We start from the raw sequence: 23,348 nt of genomic DNA, 5'->3' as shown, positions 1-23,348 counted from the left end.
CTGTCACGGTTCATTAGATTTCCCGCAATGCGTATTTCAACTGATTCTTTGATAATGGAGTCCCAAAAAGTTTTTGCAGTGGCCAAAATAGAAGTTTTGTCGTACTCCATTGAATGTACGTTAGAAATACAATGTTCCCAACTGCAGACTTACTGGGTTGCAGTAGGCGAGTGCAACGTTGATGTTCTGTACAACGTTCTTCCACTGTACGCCATGTCTGTCCTATATAGGCCATACAACACTGACAAGGTATTTTGTAAATTCCCGCCTTCCACAGTAACAAATCATCCTTCACCGATCCCAGCAAATCCGAAATCTTAGAAGGCGGACGAAAAACCACTTTCACATTAAAACGATTAAGAATCATTGCTATCTTGAAGGAGATATTTCCGACAAAGGGAAGAAAAGCTAGGGACATGGCTGGCATGTCGTCCTCTTTATCCACTTCCCGGTTCATGGCTCTAGTTGAGAAGGCCCTGTTAATTTGCCGGGTCGAGTACCCATTGTCTCTGAACACCTTCCTCAAATGTGCCAGTTTCTCAGGCAAATTCTCTGCATGCGACACTGTGTGTGCCCTGTGTACAAGGGTTTCAGGTACACTCATGGTCTGGGATGGGTGATGGCAACTTGAAGAATGTAAATACAAATCAGTGTGAGTGGGCTTGCGATAGACAGGATGTTGTGTACATAGTTCCGCATAGTCAGTGCGTACACAACTTTCCCACTAGAGCGCGCCCCGCTAAGCACAACAGCGCAGGCGCAGCACTTGTCCATCTCCGCACTACGGGATGGCGCTGTCTTAGAGACGGACCAAATTCTGCTTCCGCCGATCCGCGTATTAATATGTAATGCAGCTGCTAACGTAGAACCTTTTCTCCACGCGGATCACACTCACGCAGTGATACCTGAACGCTCGATGTATTATAACGAGTGTACAGACCTCTGATTAATTAGTCTGCATTAGTCTGCATTTTCTGCATTAATCTATAGTCAAGATTCAGTCTGCGCCTAATAAGATTACCATATTCCTGTACATAGCCATGAAGATAAATGTAGAGACACTTTTGTCAAGTATCAGAGCTATATGTGAGAATAAGATTGACGTACCAATCCCAAAGGAACTTCAGATTGTCAATTGTAAAAAGCATCCAGAACCAAGTTAAGTAAGTTTTAAGCTTGTTATTATTTTAATAAATGCATGTGAAAATTAATGAAGTTCTGTTTAAAGTTGGTCACTGTCAATCTGCTACTCTAAGCGTGCAAGTGGCATTTCTATCATCTGACCTAATGGCAGAAGATAAACATGCCACAATAAGACCACAAGACATATTGCTGACACTCGCCTACTTCGTTAGAGTGACAAGTCAAATAATCTGATGGTGTGTGTACTGAAGGTCTTACAGTACACACACCACACAGAATGCCCCACAGTGCCGTCACACTTCTGTTTAACCAAAACAGCCAATAATGGAAGACAGCCATCTTTCTCTAGTTCCATAGTACATCAAATATTCTCATGGATGGAGGTAAGATGATGAAAAAACTCCATTAACTTTTCTTCTCTGTGGAGCCACACTATGAAAGTGTCATCAACGTATCTCCAAAAAACAGTTGGTTTACAGACCGCTGATTGATGTGCTCTCTCCTCAAAATCCTCCATAAAGAGGTTCGCCACCAGAGGAGACAGAGGGCGACACCATCAGACTGTTCAAAGTATTCCTGGTTAAACATAAAATATCGTGCAATGAAGTTTACGACGACCGGCTGCAAACCCGAAATCTTTGTGACCAGTTGATTCGCCAGGAAAATTTCACATTTTACAAATTCCTCTCTTTCAAAAATACTTTTCTTGCAAATACCAATATGTATTTTATATACTCTCTTCTTAGTATTTGTCAGTTATTTTGCAGCCCAAATAGCAAAACGCATTTACTATTTTAATGTCTCTGCTGTAATTAGGTATAAGTACAAAACGACTAGTAGACTAAACACAACTTTATTTCACGGGAGCATTAACAATTAGATACAGTATTTAAGTAATGTTCAGCAGGAACCAATTACATACACAAGGAACTGTAGTAACACATATTGAGAACTGAGGCCGAGTTTAAGTTGGTTAGCCTTAAATAGGCTGGGGCCTGTGGTGGGCTCTGAAAGTGATTCTCTCTCTTTCTCTCTCTCTCTCTTTCTCTTTCTCTTTCTCTTTCTCTCTCTCTCTCTTTCTCTTTCTCTTCTCTCTCTCTCTCTCTCTCTCTCTCTCTCTCTCTCTCTCTCTCTCTCTCTCACACACACACACACACACACACACACACACACACACACACACACACACACACACACAGAAGCGTGCACCCCCTCCCCACACACACATACACAAGCATGCCCCCCCCCCCCGCACACACACTGTGGATGGCATAACACTGCCACACACGTGGCCTTTTGGAAGTATGTGCATCCATAACTTGTATTCCTCCTCTCTTAGGGAGACCAGGGATTCTTGAGACATCCATGCTGTCCTCCTTGCCCACTGGCCTTCAGCTAAAGTGGTTTGCTGCAACGGGAATGTACGGTCTGAAGTGCTTCGAATGTGGACACATTCTGCACCCACCTTCCCATGTCAAACCGTACAGATGCTGTTCCTGTATCGACCTCGAGCATCGGGTCTAGTGACAGTGCTTGTGATGATGATGGTACTGTTATCAGTGGTTGCTCAGCAACAGGTGACAGAATCGCTGATAACGGAATCCCCTGTGTGGATGTCACAGGTATGCTACTCCTGGCCTATGGCAATGACAGCTGAAATCCATTTAGGGCGATGTCCAAAACCGCATGTCTGTCAGCCACACATGGCCGGAAGAGGGGCAGTTGATGCACGGGTTGATATCCAGGTGGGGGCACAGGAGGTGTAGCAGTGTCCTCGGCTGGCTCCCCTGGAGTAGCTCCACTACTCTTCTTGCTGAATGGCATGAAATGGTACAAGGAGAGAAACTGATCTAAGGCAACATTCGACAAATAGTTGCATTCCGCTTCACCTGTAGATTGTGGATGAAATGGTGGAGCAACGATGTGACGGATACTGAAAATCGTGCACCATTGTCGGAAACCAACGTTGTGGGCAGGGTTTTGAATGAAAATATTTTGGACAAGGCTGCAATGGTGGCAATTGTGGATGCGGAAACACAACAAACAACATGTGGAAAATGAGAATATGCATCGACAACCGGTAGCCAATAAGCATCGAGAAAAGAGCCGGCGAAATCCACGTGTATACAGTCTTACGCGTACGACGTCGTCGGTTGAGGAGACGATGACACCTGGGAAGCTGCTCAGTGTGTCGCGTACTGTGAACAGGAGACAACTGGGCATTTTTCTAAATTATGTTTCAACTTGGCCACTTGGAGGACAGAAAAAAGTCTAACTAAGAGGTTAGACCATTCACTTCATGTAATAAGTCGAACAATGTCAGGTTATGTGAGGCATTCATCTTTGACTTGTTCCCTGAGAGCCACAAGATCTCTCTGCCGCTCCCCCCTCCCCCCCCCCCCCCCCCGCCCCAAAAAAAAACAAAAAAAAAAAAAAATTGGCCGAGCAGAAGGTTTCGTGGTAATGAGCGCTTGAGAAGTTTTTGGCACTCTCCAATCCAGGACAGAACAGAGAGGAAAACTCAGAACATAATGCATATAACTGTGTATATGGCACTTGCAGACACACTAAATTCACTTCATCGGAAATGGCAAAACCAAACTACTTAAGAGCATCTAATCCAGAAAGTTTCTCCATATGTGCGTTATCCACAACAAGAAATGTAAATGACCAGAGCACTGACTTACAGGTCACTCGGGCAGAGAATTGGTTGAGAATAGGAATAATCTGTTGTAATTTACTAATTTTCATGACACAGGGAGAAACAGATAAGAGCTGAAGTCTGTATAAGTTTTTTTAAGTTGAACGAGGTTACACTTCCATGTGTACAACTTGATGAAAAACCGTAACATCTATGAAAAGCATTTGGTATAACGGAAATAGGTAATAGAATGTTTCCGTCCATATCTGCATCAGGATTGTTGTGCTCAATTTTTGCATTACAAGCAGAAGCAGTGTGATCTTTTTTGTTGCAATTATGACACGTAGTCCACCATTTTCTGGGCACTCCTGATTAATGAAACAATAAGGACAGGACGGGAGTGTGGAGCACGTACGTTGCCATTTACTGGCCTGTTTACTTTGTTGGAGCAACTGGTGGTGGGAGCAAAGCTTGCTGCCTTGACACTGCAATCGTTTGTGGACTACTGTGACCAGGAATTCCCCATCTGAATTATCTGCAGATCGGTGCAGGGGAGAGGTTTGGATTGCTGATACCTCACCGAATGGCTGTGCAATAGATAAAACCTCAGAGAGGGACGGATTTTCACACTGGAGGGCACACTCTTGCACCTCATGACCCAAAGCTAAACAAATGATCAAATGATAGCATCTCTCACCATCTGATCAGCATACGGCTCTTTATGGACATCGGGGGACACAAAATGATGACAGCGACTTAACCCGTGGAGTTCAGCTGCCCCGTGCTTGATAGGATTGATGTGGTTGCTTCCTACAGTGGTAAAACTTAACCTGGGACGCAAAAACATGAGTGTCTTACAGTGGTATTTTGAAAGAACTACATAGATTTGGTTAATCATTAAAGGAGACAGATCATTCAAAGGACAGAGTTGACATAGAACTCGATACATTCTTTGCGATATCCCAAATGTTTCTGGTGTGTTTCCCATTCCTGAATAGACTCATAGTATGTAGAACTTGGAGGCAGATAAACCACAGGGACCACGGAGGGTGAAACAGCAGGCAACACAAGCTGAGGAGCAAGCCGAATAGACAAAACAGAAGTCGGTGATTGAAGCACGTGAGTTTGTCAACCAACTGACGAGAATAAACAGAGGACCAACCAGAATAGAAATTTGCACGCAGAGCCACACTTGACATCACTCATATTGTAGCAAGGCACAAGTACAGAATGAGCAGTCGACTGAAAACAACTTTGTTCCACAGAAGCATTAACAACTTGAACATGGTATTCAAGTAACATTCAGGAGGAACCAACTATGTATGCACAGAGGTGTAGCAATACACATAGAGAATTGAGTCTGAGCTTAATTCAATGAGCATTAAATAGACTGGGGCCGGTGGCAGGCTCTGACAGTGATCTCTCTTTTAAATATATATAAAAATTCAAATAGCTCTGAGCACTATGGGACTTAACATCTGAGGTCATCAGTCCCCTAGAACTTAGAACTACTTAAACCTAACTAACCTGAGGACAACACACACATCTGTGCCCGAGGCAGGATTCGAACATGTGGTTCCCGACTGAAGCACGTGGAACCACTCGGCCACACCAGCCGGCTCTTATCTCTCGCCCTCTCACCCACACCCCTGAGGCATCCACTGCATAGCACTGCTGGATGCACGGCCTTTTGAAATTATACGCACACATCACTGCAGTCCCATTTCGTGACCTTCACTCCCTCAGTTTCATCCGATTTAATTCATCTATATAATACATTCAACCCCCCCAAGAACCATGGACCATGCCATTGGTGGGGAGGCTTGCATGCCTCAGCGATACAGAAAGCCGTACTGTAGGTGCAACCACAATGGAGGGGTATCTGTTGAGTGGCCAAACAAATGTGTGGTTTCTGAAGAGTGGCAGCAGTCTTTTCAGCAGTTGCAGGGGCAACAGTCTGGATGATTGACTGATCTGACCTTGTAACACTAACAAAAACGGCCTTGCTGTGCTGGTACTATGAATGGCTGAAAGCAAGGAGAAAGTAAAGGCGCAATTTTTCCCGAGAGCATGCAGCTTTACTGTATGGTTAAATGCTGACGGTGTCCTCTTGGGTAAAATATCCCAGAGGTCAAATACTCCCCCCGTTCGGACCTCCGGGCGGGGACTACTCAGAAGGACGTCGTTATCAGGAGAAAGAAAACTGGCCTTCCATGGATCGGAGCATAGAATGTCACATCCCTTAATCGAGCAGGTAGGTTAGGAAATTTAAAAAGGGAAATGGATAGGTTAAAATTAGATATAGTGAGAATTAGTGAAGTTTGGTGACAGGAGGAGCAAGACTTTTGGTCAGGTGAATACAGGGATATAAATACTAAATCAAATAGGGGTAATGCAGGAGTTGGTTTAATAATGAATAAAAAAAATAGGAGTGCGGGTAAACTACTACAAACAGCATAGTGAACGCTTCATTGTGGCCAAGATAGACACGAAGCCCATGCCTACTAAGTAGTACAAGTTTATATGCCAACTAGCTCTGCAGATAATGAAGAAATTGAAGAAATGTATGATCAAATAAAAGAAATTATTCAGATAGTGAACGGTGGCGAAAATTTAATAGTCATTGGTGACTGGAATTCGGTAGTAGGAAAAGGGAGAGAAGGAAACATAGTAGGTGAATATGGATTGGGGCTAAGAAATGAAAGAGGAAGCCGCCTGGTAGAATTTTGCACAGAGCATAACTTAATCATACCTAACACTTGGTTCAAGAATCATGAAAGAAGGTCGTATACATGGAAGAACCCTGGAGATACTAAAAGGTATCAGATATAATATATAATGGTAAGACAGAGATTTAGGAACCGGGTTTTAAATTGTAAGACATGTCCAGGGGCAGATGTGGACTCTAACCACAGTCTATTGGTTATGAAATGTAGATTAAAACTGAAGAAACTGCAAAAAGGTGGAAATTTAAGGACATGGGAACTGAATAAACTGACTAAACCAGAGGTTGTACAGAGTTTCAGGGAGAGCATAAGGGAACAATTGGCAGGATTGGGGAAAGAAATGCAGTAGAAGAAGAATGGGTAGCTCTGAGGGATGAAGTAGTGAAGGCAGCAGACGATCAAGTAGGTAAAAAGACGAGGGTTGCTAGAAATCCTTGGGTAACAGAAGAAATATTGAATTTAATTGATGAAAGGAGAAAATCTAAAAATGCAGTAAATGAAGGAGGCAAAAAGGAATACAAACGTCTCAAAAATGAGATTGACATGAAGTGCAAAATGGCTAAGCAGGGATGGCTAGAGGGCAAATGTAAGGATGTAGAGGCTTATCTCACTATGGGTAAGATAGATACTGCCTACAGGAAAATTAAAGAGACCTTTGGAGATAAGAGAACCATTTGTATGAATATCAAGAGCTCAGATGGGAACCCAGTTCTAAGCAAAGAAGGGAAAGCAGAAAGGTGGAAAGGGTATATGAAGGTCTATACAAGGGCGATGTACTTGAGGACAATATGGAAGAGGATGTAGATGAAGATGAAATGGGGGATATGATACTGCATGAAGAGTTTGACAGAGCACTGAAAGATCTGAGTCGAAACAAGGCCTCCGGAGTAGACAACATTCCATTGGAACTACTGATAGCCTTGGGAGAGCCAGTCGTGACAAAACTCTACCATCTTATCTTAGAAAGTAGATTAATGAAAGGCAAACCTACGTTTCTAGCATTTGTAGACTTAGATAAAGCTTTTGACAATGTTGACTGGAATACTCTCTTTCAAATTCTTAAGGTGGCAGGGGTAAAATACAGGGAGCGAAAGGCTATTTACAATTTGTACAGAAACCAAATGGCAGTTATAAGAGTCGAGGGACATGAAAGGGAAGCAGTGGTTGGGAAGGGAGTGAGACAGGGTTGTAGCCTCCCACCGATGTTATTCAATCTGTATATTGAGCAAGCAGTGAGGGAAACAAAAGAAAAATTCGGAGTAGATATTAAAATCCAAGGAGTAGAAATAAAAAATTTGAGGTTCGCCGATGAGATTGTAATTCTGTCAGAGACAACAAAGGACTTGGAAGAGCAGTGGAACGGAATGGTCAGTGTCTTGAAAGGAGGATGTAAGCTGAACATCAACAAAAGCAAAACGAGGATAATGGAATGTAGTTGATGCTGAAGGAATTAGATTAGGAAATGAGACGCTTAAAGTAGTACAGGAGTTTCGCTACTTGGGAAGCAAAATAACTGATGATGGACGAAGTGGAGAAAGTGTCAGGAAGTCGTTTCTGAAAGTATTTGTATGGAGTGTAGCCATGTATGGAAGTGAAACATGGACGCTAACTAGTTTGGTCAAGAAGAATTCTGAAGATTAGATGAAATAACTAATGAGTAGCTATTGAATAGAGTTGGGGAGAAGAGGAGTTTGTGGCACAACTTGACCAGTAGGAGGGATCGGTTGGTAGGACATGTTCTGAGGCATCAAGGGATCACAAATTTAGCATTGGAGGGCTGCGTCGAGGGTAAAAATCTTAGAGGGAGACCAAGAGATGAATACACTAAGCAGATTCAGAAGGATGTAGGTTGCAGTAGGTACTGGGAGATGAAGAAGCTTGCACAAGATAGAGTAGCATGGAGAGCTGCATCAAACCAGTCTCAGGACTGAAAACCACAATTGCATCAAACCAGTCTCAAGACTGAAAACCACCACCACCACCACCACCACCACCACAACAACAACAACAACAACAAAAACAATGCACTCAAAAAGAAATGAGCTTAAGGCTGCAAAATTAAAAACTGCTGAAAGGATCATAAAATCATTGCCTGTGGAAGGTGCAATTCCTGTAAGAGGACTGCAGTCCCTAACTCTCCAGCAGAGATATACGAACGGATACCAATGTGACCAATGAATGAGCGTGCACATGTTGACTGTCCTCTGCATTTAGCCGTGCTGAAAATGATGTAACGGAGGCTTCAAAAGAAGAGAAAATGGTTGTAGTGCATTTTGTGTGTCAACAACATTCCACATACGCACTGGAGAGTTTGCTGTTTTGGCTCAGGTGTGAAGCGTTGCATCTCCAACAGCCACTCGTGACAGGAACACATTCTTCTCTTTTACGTAGTGCTACAGACATTCAAGAGTCCCACTCACCATGCTCGCAGTGCTGGTTGAGGACTGTGAGGCACACACTAGTCACACTTTTTGAACTTTTGATCTGTCCTTAATGATGGCATGATCACTTCTCAGTCCAACCTGTGGGGCAAAGGCTGCTTGCTATTGTAACTCACCAGTCGTGAATAATGTCAGCATCCACCTACTGGACAATAACACTGGGAGTGCAGTGTCGAGTTTGTGCTTCGTCGGCCAACAACATGGATAAAAAAAGACTGTTTGCTTTTTAGTTATTTTGAGTGAAAGTTAGAAGATATGTGGGGTTGAAGTACTACTGCCTTTTACAAAAACCATAAAAATTGTTTATAAGGAGAACCAGAAAGCGACGAAGAGTATGCTGTCCGTAGTCTTTACTCGACAAGTACACAACTTAGCTCGCCGAAACTGAAAGAAAATTTTATGACACTTTATGTGTGAGTCAGCTACTGTCACAATAAGTAAGTCTACTTTCATTTAACAAATTGGTATATTCTGGTAATAGTTCCTGCACATAAGAAATAATTATTGCCGTTTGTTAAAATTTTCCTATCGTATTCAGCACACAATACAGTTCGGAGACCAATTCTAGTCAACGTTCCAAGTATGACTAATTATTGCTCTGTCTGTCAACCGAATGCAGTTAGTTGCTGATATTAAATGTGGAGAATGATCTATGTGCTTGCCACACGGTTTTCTATAATATTGTGGGCAGCACGCACAACATCAAAAACGAAACATGAGCTTTCTAGTAAATTATTAATCCCTACAATTACAGTTTTTTACGGTTGCACATTACTTGCACGATAATTAAATCGATCGAAAAGCACCAAAGTCAGTCATTCTTTAATGCCATCTGAGGCTCGGTGCAGACAAATGCCGTTAGAATTCTGTCACGTTCAGAAGAGTAGCAAAATGCTCTATGTGCGGCTGATGACATGTTGCCCCCAAAATGCTCATGGTGCAGAAGAAAAGGAACACCTGGGGCAAAACACTTTCAGCGTTGGCAACATTGCTCAATAGCACCCACTTTTACTACAAAATTATTTATATCATTGATAGTTGAAGACAGAACACTCCCACTGTTTTCTGAGTAAAATTGTTCTATTTTTGTTTATATGTTATATAAAAGTCTCAGTTCTATAACTCATAAACTCCTTTCAGAATTCTTCAGATGGAACTGAGGGTTGACCGTCACCATCGAACTGCCTCTTTCTAACTCCTGTGTCCTCTTAAAAATGGGTACAACTCGATTATTCATGTATTAAATATTGCGATGTCTTTCTAACATTGTATCTTAATTATAAAGTTTCATTAATGTAACATGTTTTTAAACTTTTTGGTGCAAAAATCAGTTTTTACTTAATAACTAAAAAAAAGTGAGGCAACTGCACGAGAACCTCTACAGAATGTTTTTTTTATAAAGTGATCATAAATCCAGAAGTATAACTTTTTATAATTAATATTATGCACTTTTGAAATTTTGTAAAAAGTGAATTTTTGAAGAAAGTAAGTAGCAGATCGTGTTGAGATTCGACACACGGTACAGTGAAATGGGTCTACATAATCTGGCAAATTCCTTTATCATTATTTAAACTTTTAATTTCACTTTAAACAGTGGAATTCAACAATATTATGAAAAGGGAAGTTGCCTCATCATATAGGGGAGATGCTGAGGCACAGATAGTGACAACAAAAAGACTGTTACAATATAAGCTTTCAGGCAACAAGGCCTTTGTTGTAAACACACACACACACACACACACACACACACACACACACACACACAACTGCAGCCCTCTGGAAGCTGTGGCCTTGGCCTGTGTGTCTATTTGTGACTCAGTATCTCCACTATGTGATGAGTAGAAACTTTCCTTTTCATAATATTGTTAATCTCACTTTAGATTGTTGTGTGACTCTTTGTCTGCTCTGCACAGGTATACGTTAAGCTGTGATGCCGCAAACGTGGCCAGGTGATGAGGAAAACATTTCCAACCTTTCCGTCATTCGCTGCTGTAGACGTACAGACACAGTTTTTGCTTCCCCTCAGTCCTTCCTGGAATCCCTTGTGCCACACCTTGACCCTTGCAGTGGACATCCAGTGTATACTTACACCATTATTCACTGAATTTCCATTCTCAGCTTTCCTTCCACTGTCAGGAAACACATTACAGCCATTTTCTCTTCTCTCAAGGCCTCCATTTCACCATTTTCAACACAACGTAGTGCAGTGGACAGCCCCAGCACGCTCGCTGTGTCGTCACGTGGGCATGTGCCCGTGTTTCTCTAGCAGTGACTTTGGGACCTTGGTGCACTAACATGGACCGCACCGTCTTCAGCCGGCAATGGGATGACAAGCCTTTCAGCAGCTTTCATTTTACCCCCTTCAGCCACATTTCCTTTTGATTGCACCTTATGCAATCCATTAACCTTCTATTACTTTTATTGATGTGCACTTTATTATCTCCTTGCAAGACAGTTTCTGTTCCCTTCAACTAACTCTTCAGAGTTGTTAACCATCTCTGACAGAATAACAGTATCATCAGAAAATGACAAAGTTTTTATTTCCTCTCTCTGAAAATTAATTTCTATTCCAAAATTCTCCTCGGCTGGCCTGCACAGCTTGATCAGTGTACAGATTAAATAACATTGAAGTAGGCTACAGCCCTCTCTCACTTCCTTCTCAGCTACTGCCTCCCTTTCATGTCCATTGACTGTGTTAACGACAGTATGGTTTGTGTAAAAGTTCTAAATAACCTCTTGCTCCCTTAATTTAATCCCTGTTACTTTCAAAGATTTCTTTAAATCCACAAATGTTGTAAATGTCGGTTCACCTTTCTTCAACCTGTCTTCTAAGATAAGTCGTAGGGTCAGTGCTGCCTCAGAGTTTTCTCATTTTCCGAGTTACATCGGCCTTTACACTGAGCATGGTGCACTTGCATTCCGGACAGTTTCAGACCACTGGTTGCCATCTGACCATCCAAGTTTATGTTTTCTGTGGTTTCATTAAAGAATTTGAAATCAATGCTGGGATGGTCCACTTGTAAAGGATGTGGCAAATTCCTTTCCCCATCCATCATGTGTCAAAGCATATTCTCCTTGCTATTGACAGGACATTCAACTATAGTCTCCCTTTTCTCCTTCCATTGCAGGTTACTTTCCTCAGTATGAGGCTTGGTGACAGGCATTTCTGGAATGTTAACATATTTTACCTTTTTATTTATTTATTTTTTTAAATTATTTTATTTTTTTAAATTTAATTTTTATTTTTATTTTGTTTATTATTTATAGCTGATGTTCACATGTTTCTATTTGACTGAAGAGCCATAGCAGCACTTATTTTCAGAACTTTTGCTGCAGGCGACCCAGGCGGCAATAAGCTCGGCTTTCCGCACCCCCGAGGTAATCCGGATGTTCGCACGGCGCGAGCCCGCGCAGCTGCGGGAGCGCCTCCGAGAGATCGAGTCGCGTGTGCCAGAGGCCACCGGTGAGAAGGTGAGTGGGGGGGTGTACTGGACTCTACAAATGTCAGATTCTCTAGTGTGTGACTGTTTTGTGGTTCTCCCTTTTTAGTTTCTTGCTCTACTTCTCTTGAAATTAACTTTTTCAGCATTTATCAGCATCTAGAACTATTCTTTTGTAAGCAGCTTTGAAGTATTTTTCTCATAAATATGCAGGTTCAGCAATCTGCTGTACGAGAATTGGAACTTTAACAGTGGCAACTATTTGTTTACAGTTCGTACAAAATAAGTACGTGTTTCAAAGCTTTACTGACCTTCAAAGTAGTCACTTGCATTACGTATAACCTGTTGCTTGCGCTATGGAAGCTGTAGGATACTCTTAGCAGTGCCAGTTGTGTTGACAATTTGAGTGGCACCGCCTATTGCGTGATGAATTTGTAGCAGTTCTGAAGCGAATGCTTTGAAGTGTTTCCTTCCGTTTAGAAATGAGGGCTTCAGTCAGGGGAGTGCAGCAGGTGGTATAGAACTTTGCAGCCCCATCAGTCAGACAGATCAGTATCAGCTTGCACTGTATGTGCTTGAGCACTGTCCTGCAAAATGATGGTCTTCCTGGAGAAAGTGTCATCACTTCTAAGCTGGTCGTAGGTAGCATTCCAAAAATGAACAGCATAGAGACAAAAGTGATGACACTTTCTGCAGGACCCGACCATCATTTTGCAGGACAATGCTCCAGCACGTACAGTACAGGCTGTTACTGATTTGTTTGACTATATGTGCTGCTAAGTGCTATACCACCTACTGCACTCCACTAACTTAAGTCCTCTTGAGTTCAACTCCATTTCTAAACTGAAGGAAACACTTCACGGCATTCGCTTCAGAACTGCTACAAATCTGTGGGGCAACAGACTGTGTCGCTCAAACTGTCAAGCTGAGTATCCTACGACTTCCACATCGCTGACAACGTGTTATACACAATGCTGGTGACTGCTTTGAAGGTCAGTAAAACTTTGAAACATGTATCTATTTTGTACGTGCTGTAAATATACATTTGCCACTGTTAAAGTTCCAATCCTCATATTTTATTGCAAAAAGTACCAAACTCAAGACCCTTTGATTATTGAAATAATGAAAACTGTATTTGTCATTAAAACTCGAATTCGATAGAACAAAAAACCAGCCCATGTTGGAAATATTTTATTTTTCACTCTATGACTGGTTTCGGACCGAGACCCATTTTCAAATCGACATAACAAATTCAAAAATGGCATTACTGAAGATTTAAAAAAATGGGTCTCTGCCAGAAACTGGTTGTCGTATGAAAAATAAAATATTTGCAACTTGCACTGGTTATTCATTGTACTGATTAACAAAAGTTGCTGGCCCAAGTTACACATGGTGGAATTACCTTGCAGGTTAATCTGCACATGTCCAGGGGCACTTTCAACTGAAACGACAAATGGTCTCTAAAACAGAAGTAAGATTGACAGTGTCCTTCAGAACCTTTGTAAAACTATCCCTGTAGTTCTTGCGAAGTCACAATGAATTCCCTAAACCACGCAGTTTCTTTTATGCCAGTGAGCTTCAAGAACTGGACTGTCTTTGTCAGAATGTGGTCCTTCTACAATGCAGTTTTCTTTTTTCATACAGCCCCACCAAATTGGAAAGAAGTTACCTTGCAGTGTCTCACTGTGGGCAGTGTAGTCAAGTCCGCTTAAAATGTGAAATCTCCAATCCGTTGTGGATATTCAAATTCAACGAGAGGAAATTTTAAATCGAAAAATCGCTTCAAGTATGCTGCTCGATTTAACCGATGTACTTTGCAGTAACATATGAAGCCTCCTTGCTCTTTGTTTATTTCCACTGAAAACAGCTGCAATTGAAAGTGGAATAATGGATGCTACTTCAGAAATTCTACTATTCACACCTCCAATTTCTTCTTGTGTTCCAATGTTGCAGATTTAGCACAAAGAACAATGAATCCCATCTGTTCATCATTATAATTTTTACCTGTTTCATTGTCATCTAAATTTCTTGTGCATGATACTGTAATGTCATTTCACAGCAAATAAGCAGTACCCGATGCTTATGGGAATTGAGAGTTCTCATCCCTCTCTTCCACCATTCTCATCAGTTTTAAAGGATTGTGACAATAGATCGCTAGACTGCCTCTTTTTGTCCAAACAGCCACTGGAACTGCGAACGTCTTTTACGCTACTAACAAGTAGTGAAAGATAAACAGTGTTGTCAGCACGATTCTGCCGAACTCTGAGAATTGTGCCAAACGAAAAGTGCTGCACTGCAGTAATAAATGAAATGTGCCACTGTTTCAGATCTTCTGAGGAGGGCTGAGCAAAGTAGAGCGACAGGCTGGCCCTCGGCATGCGTGCGGCACACACATACTGCACGTTTGAAGTTCAGCGCGGCATGACTGGCCCTGTTCTAAATCATTTCATACATTATGGAGTTCAGATAACTTATGAATTCTGTGGACAGTTCTATAAGTAGTTATTTGTGCCTGTTGCAAAAAGAAGAATAAGTTTCTTTTTGAATCAGCAAGGCTGCACTTTATTTTGTTAGAAGCTTACAACTGCTAAGATTGTAGAAGCATAATGCTTGCTGCTTGAAGCTTAGTTTGGCAACAGCAATTTGATTTTATAAGTGAGCACATCCTCGTCATTGCTTTAGGTTGCTAATCACGAAAATCCACGCGTTAGGTATTTCATTAACACTTTGGGTCCTGAGCCATTGCGCGCGGGTGTCTACCATAAAGCCTGGCTGATTTTAACGTATTTTAAACTACTACAACTCGTGAAAGGTTTCAGTTATAGCAATAAAATTACTCTTATTGAAAGACCTTGACTTTCTTGTTTAAAACCATATATAATACCTTTCTCTTGAATTAATACAGACTTTTGACAAACATTATTATTATAACATTGTTTTTGAAAACAGGAAAAATTTGTCAAAGATATATTCACTCTATTTTCTAGAAGGATTTTTTTATTTTACACAAAAATTGTAATTATGATGGATACAGTATGTCTTATCTACAGTAACTTCCTGTAACTGTTTTAGGATGCAATTTTGCTCTTTGTGTGGTAAATTTTGAAGCACGGCATTTTGCACAATGCTACTTTACATTCAATACACTGGTAACTTGTGTCTTTTCGCCACACTTTTCCAGAAAGTTTTTTTCCTCTCAGAGAACACACTACACACTGTTTTTGTTTCTGTTTATTACCTACTTCTGTCTCAATCTTTTCCAGGAAATGATTTCCAGTTGACAGTCTTGAGAGTCCAGATGGACCAGTTCGGGGTTCAAGATCTTTGCTTTGTGCAAGATCTGCACAGATAACTGTCATGAAGTGAGATGTTGTGAGATGTTTTCCAGTAACCTTATTATATAATATGTAGGAATTTACAATCACCATTAGTATAACATCGAATGCCAACTTTCTCCACCGCTTCACAGTTCGATGTTCAAATGCGCCGTATGACAATTGCTGTTCTCATAAGTCAACACCAAACTTCTTTTTATGGTAGTCCAATACACAGGCAGGCTTTGACTTCTCTCTTCCTCTCTGATCAGTGAAAGTGACCATCTCAGCAGTGTGCCTTGTACTTATCATATGCACATTTCTTTTGTCTTTCCAACACAGTGATAACATATTTCCTGTACGCCTGAAAACAAGTTCACCTTGCTGAAGGTCTGGATCTTTTATAGCACGAGGCAATCCCTGCCGAGATTTTCTTGTTGTTCCCACAAGAGCAGTTTTTGTAGCTTCCAGTTCTGAAGCAAGTATCAGACACGTGTAGAATCTGTCCGTAAACAAAGTGTAGTCTTTTCCTGACAGATTTGCAAGTAACGTCTTTACCAGAGTCAGTGTGCCAGACCTTTCACTCGCGTAAACAGAGAAATTCCAGATGTAACCTGTGTCAGATTCGGATAATATTTACAGTTTGATTCCATCTTTATTTGGTTTTTGTGGCATGTACTGTTTGAAATACTCACAACCTCGAAATTTACACATGCCTCCTAATATTGTAATTTTTTGAGATTGTGTATATGCACGCTGGAAATTAGCACACACATTATCTAGGAGGGGTCTCACCTTGTGCAGTGGGTCATAGCCAGTTTCTCCTTTCCTCTTAGCTAAGGAATTATCACTAATGTGTAAGTTTCTCAAAATAGAAAGAAATCTGTCACGGCTCAAGATGTTTGGACAGAAATTACACGGCACAACAGGGTTATTGGGCCAGTGCTCTCGTATACGTGGCCTCACACTTACACACACATGGACTAAAATTGCCAGAAACTTCCGTATTTCGATAAGTGTAACTCCTTTCCACTTTGATAATGAGCAGATGGGTGAAAGGGAATTTGTGCTTCGTAATTTCCTGATGCATTGTTGAGCATACAGATTAGTTTGTTCCTTTATATGTTTCATCATACTGTCTGCCAGGAAATATGAGAGAAATTCTAGAGGTGCACTGTTCTGGTCTAAACGGACAACACTGCATATTCCAGAGTGTCCTGAGAATAGATAGATATCTGGTGCACGATCAGTAGTCGTCCAACCGTCCTCAGAATCGGTGCGGCGTGCAGGTCTCGGCTTCCCCCTCGCTCGTTCTTCAGGCACAGTGTAGACGGGATTACTTGCTGCTGAATTCAGAAGAGTAGTATTTGCAAATAAAATCATAATTACGTACTGAGAGTTTTTTCAGTGAAAATCTGAACAAAAATTATACATGTTTTTTTTTTTTTTTTTTTTTTTTGACTTCTTTACCTGAACTGCCAGAAACTACTTCTCGAACAAAGTCCACATCATCATCAGTCATCTGCAATATCTTCCTCTGGCAAATCAACGTCACTTTCTTCTAAATCACAATGTAACTCGCGAGCAATTTCTTCGTCTGTCGAGCCACGCTTCGTCGTGTCGACGCTACTGAGACCACGCGGGGAAAAAATCGCCGCTCACAAAACACGACAAATGAAAAGGGAGGCACACCCTTCCACAGTATGACCGCCCCTTCTAGTAACCGATACTCGAACTACAGTCTGTGCAGCGCCTCCCAGACAAGCGGGAGCCGTAAGAACACACAAAGGAAGGAAGGGAAAGAATGAGAACACTCACCTGTAAAATTACGAGTGCTGGACTTTCGAGCAGGCCGCACACACCCGTATTTTTATCGCGTCGTCAGCTAAGTGTTAACAATTTTAGAGTGTGGGTGATGAAAAGAATATCAGAGAAAAACTTAATACAGAGTATCACATTAAGTGCTGTGTATCATAACTTTGTTTCTCATGCGCAAAATTTTATAGGGAATATATTAGTGTCATTATATCTCGCACGCTCGGTGTTGTTGCAGCGCGAGATCCTGTCGGCACTGCGGCAGCTGGGGGAGCGACTGTCGACACAGGAGCTGCAATTCTTGGCAGAGGCGGGAGCGCAGGGACCGCCGCCCCCGTCCGCCCGCCACCAATTCGACCTGCTGCCGCAGGACGGCTCCGGTGGCAGCGGTAAGCTGGGCCTGCCTCCGGCGCACAGTTTCCCTGACATCTCTGTGTGTTTGTACAGTGGAAGTGTAGTAGTGCCCCCGAGAGCAGTGGGGCGGGGGGAGGAGGACATTTACTGTATAATGAAGTATCTGGTCCTTTTTGTAAAACGAGGATCAACTGCAACGGCTCAGTCTATTGATAGTCAATTGCTTCTGGAGCTAGGCCCTTCGTTCGTCTTAATCTAAATTTTTGTGCAGCGACAGTTGATCCTGTTGTAACACAACAAACACTTTCGGCTAATAGATAAAACTGATACAAATCGCCTGTCTCCTCCCTTATTGAATGTATTATTTGTGTTTCCTGTATTAGCTTTCTTCATGTGATTCAGTTTTTCATACATGGTATGTCTTTTAGAAATTATTCCAGCATTACTAACATGTGAGGTGTGGTATAAAAGTAATGTGAATTTTGTTTTTCATAAAGCACCTTCATTTATTTATCAACATCAACTTTGTCCCCCTTGAAAGTAATCTGCCTAAGATACAATACACTTGTGCCAGTGCTTTTACCTGTTTTGGAAGCACTTCTGGAACGCTCTTTTTATTACAGTGTGTGGTTCCTTCAGCAATTCTGTTTTTTATCTCGTCAACGGTGTCAAAATGATCTCCTTTCACAGATCTTTTCAGCCTCAAAAATACAAAGAAGCTGCAGGGAACCAAGTCCGGAAAATATGATGGCTGAGGCAATGTGACACTTTTATTTTTGTGCCAAAAACCTGTGAACGAGCATAGAGATATGAAAGGGGGCATTATTGTGATGCAATTTCCGTGAGCGGATTTATCACAATTCTGGTCATTTCTTCGGATTGCTTCATGCAAACGACACACAACTTCAAATTAGTATTCCTTACTGACTGTATGGCCATAAGGCAGGAACTCGTAATGCATTATCCCATTGTCATTGAAGAAAACAGTGAGAAGAACCTTCACGTGTGATGAAACTTTTCAAATTTTTGGTTCGGTTTGGCTCTTCGGGTACTTCTTCATTGGGCCATTTGGGCCTCAGTTACAACGTCCTACCCATATATTTATGTTCGTCACCTGTTATGACCTCCTTTAGAAGTCTGGAGTGTTGCCACCTTCATTCAGCAATTCTTGAGTCAAGTCTGCAAGATGTCATTTTTGTTTGATATTGCGCAGTTTTAGTAAAAACTTTGCTGCTACACTTTTTGTGCCCAAAACATCCAGAAACATTGCTTGGCATGAGCTGAAGGGTACGCCAGTGTCTTGAGCAACTTCTGTGATGGGGGCTTGGTGATTTTCGAGAACAGCTTTCTTTATTTCTTCCGCACTGTCATCTGTAGTTGATGTTCTAGGGTGTTGAGGGTGGTCAGTGGCTTCTCAGCCCTCTGTGAAATGTTTATACCACTTGTAAATTCTTATATTAATTGTCGTAGATTCACCTCTTCTTCTTCTCTCTCTCTCTCTCTCTCTCTCTCTCTCTCTCTCTTTTAGTGAAACTTCGTCAACCACCCGGCACGTCAGGAACATGTGTACCAAGGTAAAAAAACTGAAGATCAGATGTATAAAACCCACAAAATTAAAAAATTCCCATTACTTTTTTCTCACTCCTTGTCTATTGGAAGTCAGGACGAGCTCTTTTCCTAGTGCCGTAATAGGCTTTGTATTGCTGCTTGGGGCTTCTATGAACTAACCTTGCTTAAGCCTGATACGAGAACATTTTCTTGAAAAGCATTAATGTAAAATGTAGAATTACATCAATACAGTAATTTGTTTCCTCCAAAACATGTTTTAATTAATATTAATTAAAACCTTGTACTTTTGATAGACTTTGCCTGGGAAAAGTCCAAGTTCAGATTATCAATCTGTAAAAATCATACTCTGTTTAGTTTTGATTTTTGACATCTTGTAAGTAATTTTTGATTTTGTATGTTTTTATTATTTTGATAGAAACTGAACATCTCGAGTAATCTTGTGCAACATAAGAAGAGACCTTAAAAAAAATATAACTCCACTTACATCCAATTCAGCACAGATATTTAAGTGTTTGGCCATTATAGAGCATGTGGTATGAAGTTTGTAGCTCGACTGACATTTTTGGTTGAAATGGTTGCCACTTGATATTATCTTTACTTTGCGCAGCTTTGAATATTAGACAAAATGTGTACGTTCAGACCCTGTCCGATAGTGTTGTTTAGGCAATGCTTTCAGAAAAGGATTACTATAGTGATCCTGAGTTTGACATTGAATTTAGCATCTTAGAAAGTAAAGATGATGATGATATGTTACTTCATTAGAGACACGATGACAATTTGTGAGTTGAGCAACAAGTGCTCACCAGTGGTAAGAGAGAAATACATCCACTAGGCTCCAGCTAGCTCCTCCAGGATTTATGTTCCCAGGAATCCACTGTGAAATACATGGTTAGACATCATAGCTACACAGAAACTAAAAAATGAATTAAACTTTTAGGATATTTCACTCAGATTACACTTCATGGGTGTGTTTGGGATTTTATTATTGGTGGTTTTCAAAATTTCGTAATTCATTATTTTCATGTTTAAAACCCTTCTTTATATATCTGTATGTAATAGCATTCATTACAGGATGTTTATCTTGAATAAAAAATTATTTTTTGGGGCATAATTTGAAAGAAAAGGTCATTAAGGTGTTAAAGCTGTTCTATCCCCCATGTCAACCTGATTCAGCCATTATAATATAAACCAGCAGCCTATGAGGGTCATTGAATTCTGTTTGATCCACTGAGCCGTATAAAAATTTTTGAGCAAATTTGCTGCCACTGTATTTTGGTACAGAGTCTTCTGGCCATTCTTAGGTGTATACCGGTGACAGTGCACTGAGCTTTCCTATTTAACACTGATAGCACATGCATAGTGTGCGCAGTTGTTCCTGCATGTGCATTGCTTGTGCATGTGTGCTACTGCTACAAGTCTGTGTGCTGCTGTCAGCATTCTCCGTATTGAAAGCTCACCTGAATGATATCCGATTGATCATCTTCATGCAGTAAAATCACCTAATGATGCTGGCTATGCAGAGTGTCAAGATTCTTAGCTGAATTCTACTGGAAATTGCTATATTAAGTGACAAGAGCCTCAGGCAATATCACTGACTCATTGCTAATGGACTTTCGGAAGGGCGAAATATGGGCCATGTTTTTGTCGCATTATATTTAATCGCTGTTGTTGTTGTTGTTGTTGTTGTTGTCGTTGTCTTCACCCAGTAGACTAGTTTGATGAAACTCTTCCATGCTACCCTATCCTGTGCAAGCCTCCCCATCTCTGAATAACTATTGCAGTCCACATCCTTCTGAATGTGTTCTGTATTCATCTCTTAGTGCTCTTTTATGATTTTTACCCTTGACAGTCCCCTTAATCACTAAATTGGTGATCCCTTGATGTGTCAGACTCCCTCTCATCTACTGAGCCCGTCTTCTAGTTAGGCAGTGCCACAAATTTCTGTTCTCCCTAATTCTGTTCAGTACCTCTTCATTAGTTACACGATCTACCCGTTTAATCTTCAGCATTCTTCTGTAGCACCACATTTCAAAAGCTTCTACTCTCTTCTAGTCTAAACTGTTTACTCTCCATGTTTCGCTTCCCTACATGGCTACACTCCAGACAAATACTTTAAAAAAACACTTGCCAACACTTAAATCTATATTTGATGTTAAAAATTTCATCTTCTTTTAACACTTTGGTTCCCATTGCCAGTCTACATTTCTCTCTGCTTTGGCCAGCATCAGTTATTTTACTACCCAAATTGCAAAACTCATCTACTAATGTAAATGTTTTGTTTCCAGTCTAACTGCCTCAGTATCACCTGATTTAATTAGGCTACATTTAATTATCCTTGTTTTGCTTTTTTTATGTTCATCTTATACCCACCTTTCAAGACATTGTAAATTCTTTTCAACTGCTCTTCCAAGTACTTTTCTATCCCTGCAAACCACAAAGCTTTTATTTCTTCTCTGTGAACTTTAATTCGTACTTCAAATTCTTCTTTGGTTCTGTTATTGCTTGCTCAACATTGCTTGAATAACATTGGGGTTAGGCAGCAACTCTGTCTCACTCCCTTCTCAATCACTGCTTGTCTTTCATGCCCCTCGGCTCTTATAACTGTCGTCTGATTTCTGTTCATGTTGTAAATAGCCCTTTTGCTCCCTGTGTTTTACCCCTGCCACCTTCAGAATTTCAAAGAGGGTATTCTAGTATTCTAGTCATCATTATCAAAAAGCTTTCTGTAAGCATACAAATGCTATAAACATTGGTTTGCTTACCCTAACATGTCTTCTAAGATAAGTCATAGGGTTAGTATTGCCTCATGCACACCATTTTTCTCTGGAATCTAAACTGTTCTTCCCTGAGATTGGGTTCTACCATTTATTTATTTATTTATTTTTTTTTTCCATTCTTCTTTGGAGAATTCGTGCTTGTACTTTGCAGCCACAACTTGTTAAACTGACAGTGTGGTAATATTCACACCTGCGAGCACCTGCTTTCTTTGGAACTGGAATTATCATGTTGTTCTTGAATTCTGATGATATTTTGCTTGTCATGTCTATCTTGCACACCAGATGGAACAGCTTCATCATGGCTCTCTCTCCCAAGGCTGTCAGTAGGTCTGACGGAATGTAGTCTGTTCCCGAGGCCTCGTTCCGACTCGAGTCTTTCAGTCTTCTGTCAAATTCTTTTCGCAATATATCATCTTCCACTTCATCTACATCCTATTCCCTTGCTACAAAATTGCCGTCAAGTTCATCTCCCTTGCATAGACCCTTTATATGTTCCTTCCACCTTACAGGTTTCTCTTCTTTTCGTAGTACTGGTTTTCTGTCTGAGCTCGGGATACTCATATCGCTCCTGTTTTCTACAAAAAGGCCACGAGTGGCCTATCGGGACCAACCGACCGCCGTGTCATCCTCAGATGCGGATGCGGATAGTAGGGGCGTGGGATCAGCACACCGCTCTCCCGGTCGTAAGATGGTTTTCTTGACCGAAACCGTTACTATTCAGTGGAGTAGCTCCTCAATTGGCATCACGAGGCTGAGTGCACCCCGAGAAATGGCAACAGCGCATGACGGCGCGGATGGTCACCCATCCACGAGCCTGCCACGGCCGACAGCGCTTAACTTGGGTGATCTGATGGGAACTGGTGTATCCACTGCGGCAAGGCCATTGCCCTCTTTTCTACAAAAATCTCTTTAATTTTCCTGTAGGCAGTATGCATTTTTCTGCTAGTGAAATGTGCTTCTAGATCCTTACATTTGTCATCTAGCCATTCCTGCTTGGCCATTTTGTACTTCCATCAGTCTCATTTGTTAGATGTTTGTGTTCCCTTTTGCCTACTTCATTTGCTCCTTTAATCAATTAAATTTGACGTCTTGTGCGGTATGCAAGGATATCTACTAGCTCTTGTTTTT

General features: G+C 41.2%; 1 protein-coding gene across 5 annotated transcripts in view; it reads left to right on the top strand.

Moving 5' to 3' along the window:
* The window catches only part of LOC126294956 (protein LZIC-like), a 63,700-nt gene that overhangs the window by 26,047 nt on the left and 14,305 nt on the right, over positions 1–23,348 (top strand). For all 5 annotated transcript variants that reach the window (XM_049987181.1, XM_049987176.1, XM_049987180.1 and 2 more), the window contains 2 exons: positions 12,288–12,422; positions 17,759–17,909. In XM_049987181.1, the coding sequence (XP_049843138.1) occupies positions 12,288–12,422; positions 17,759–17,909 (286 nt within the window). The remainder of the gene's footprint in view (positions 1–12,287; positions 12,423–17,758; positions 17,910–23,348) is intronic.

This window comes from Schistocerca gregaria, chromosome 11 (genome assembly GCF_023897955.1).
Source record: "Schistocerca gregaria isolate iqSchGreg1 chromosome 11, iqSchGreg1.2, whole genome shotgun sequence".
In the NCBI taxonomy this organism is placed as follows: domain Eukaryota; kingdom Metazoa; phylum Arthropoda; class Insecta; order Orthoptera; family Acrididae; genus Schistocerca; species Schistocerca gregaria.
Note: the sequence above shows the minus strand (reverse complement) of the source record. Positions and strands in the feature narration are given on the sequence as shown.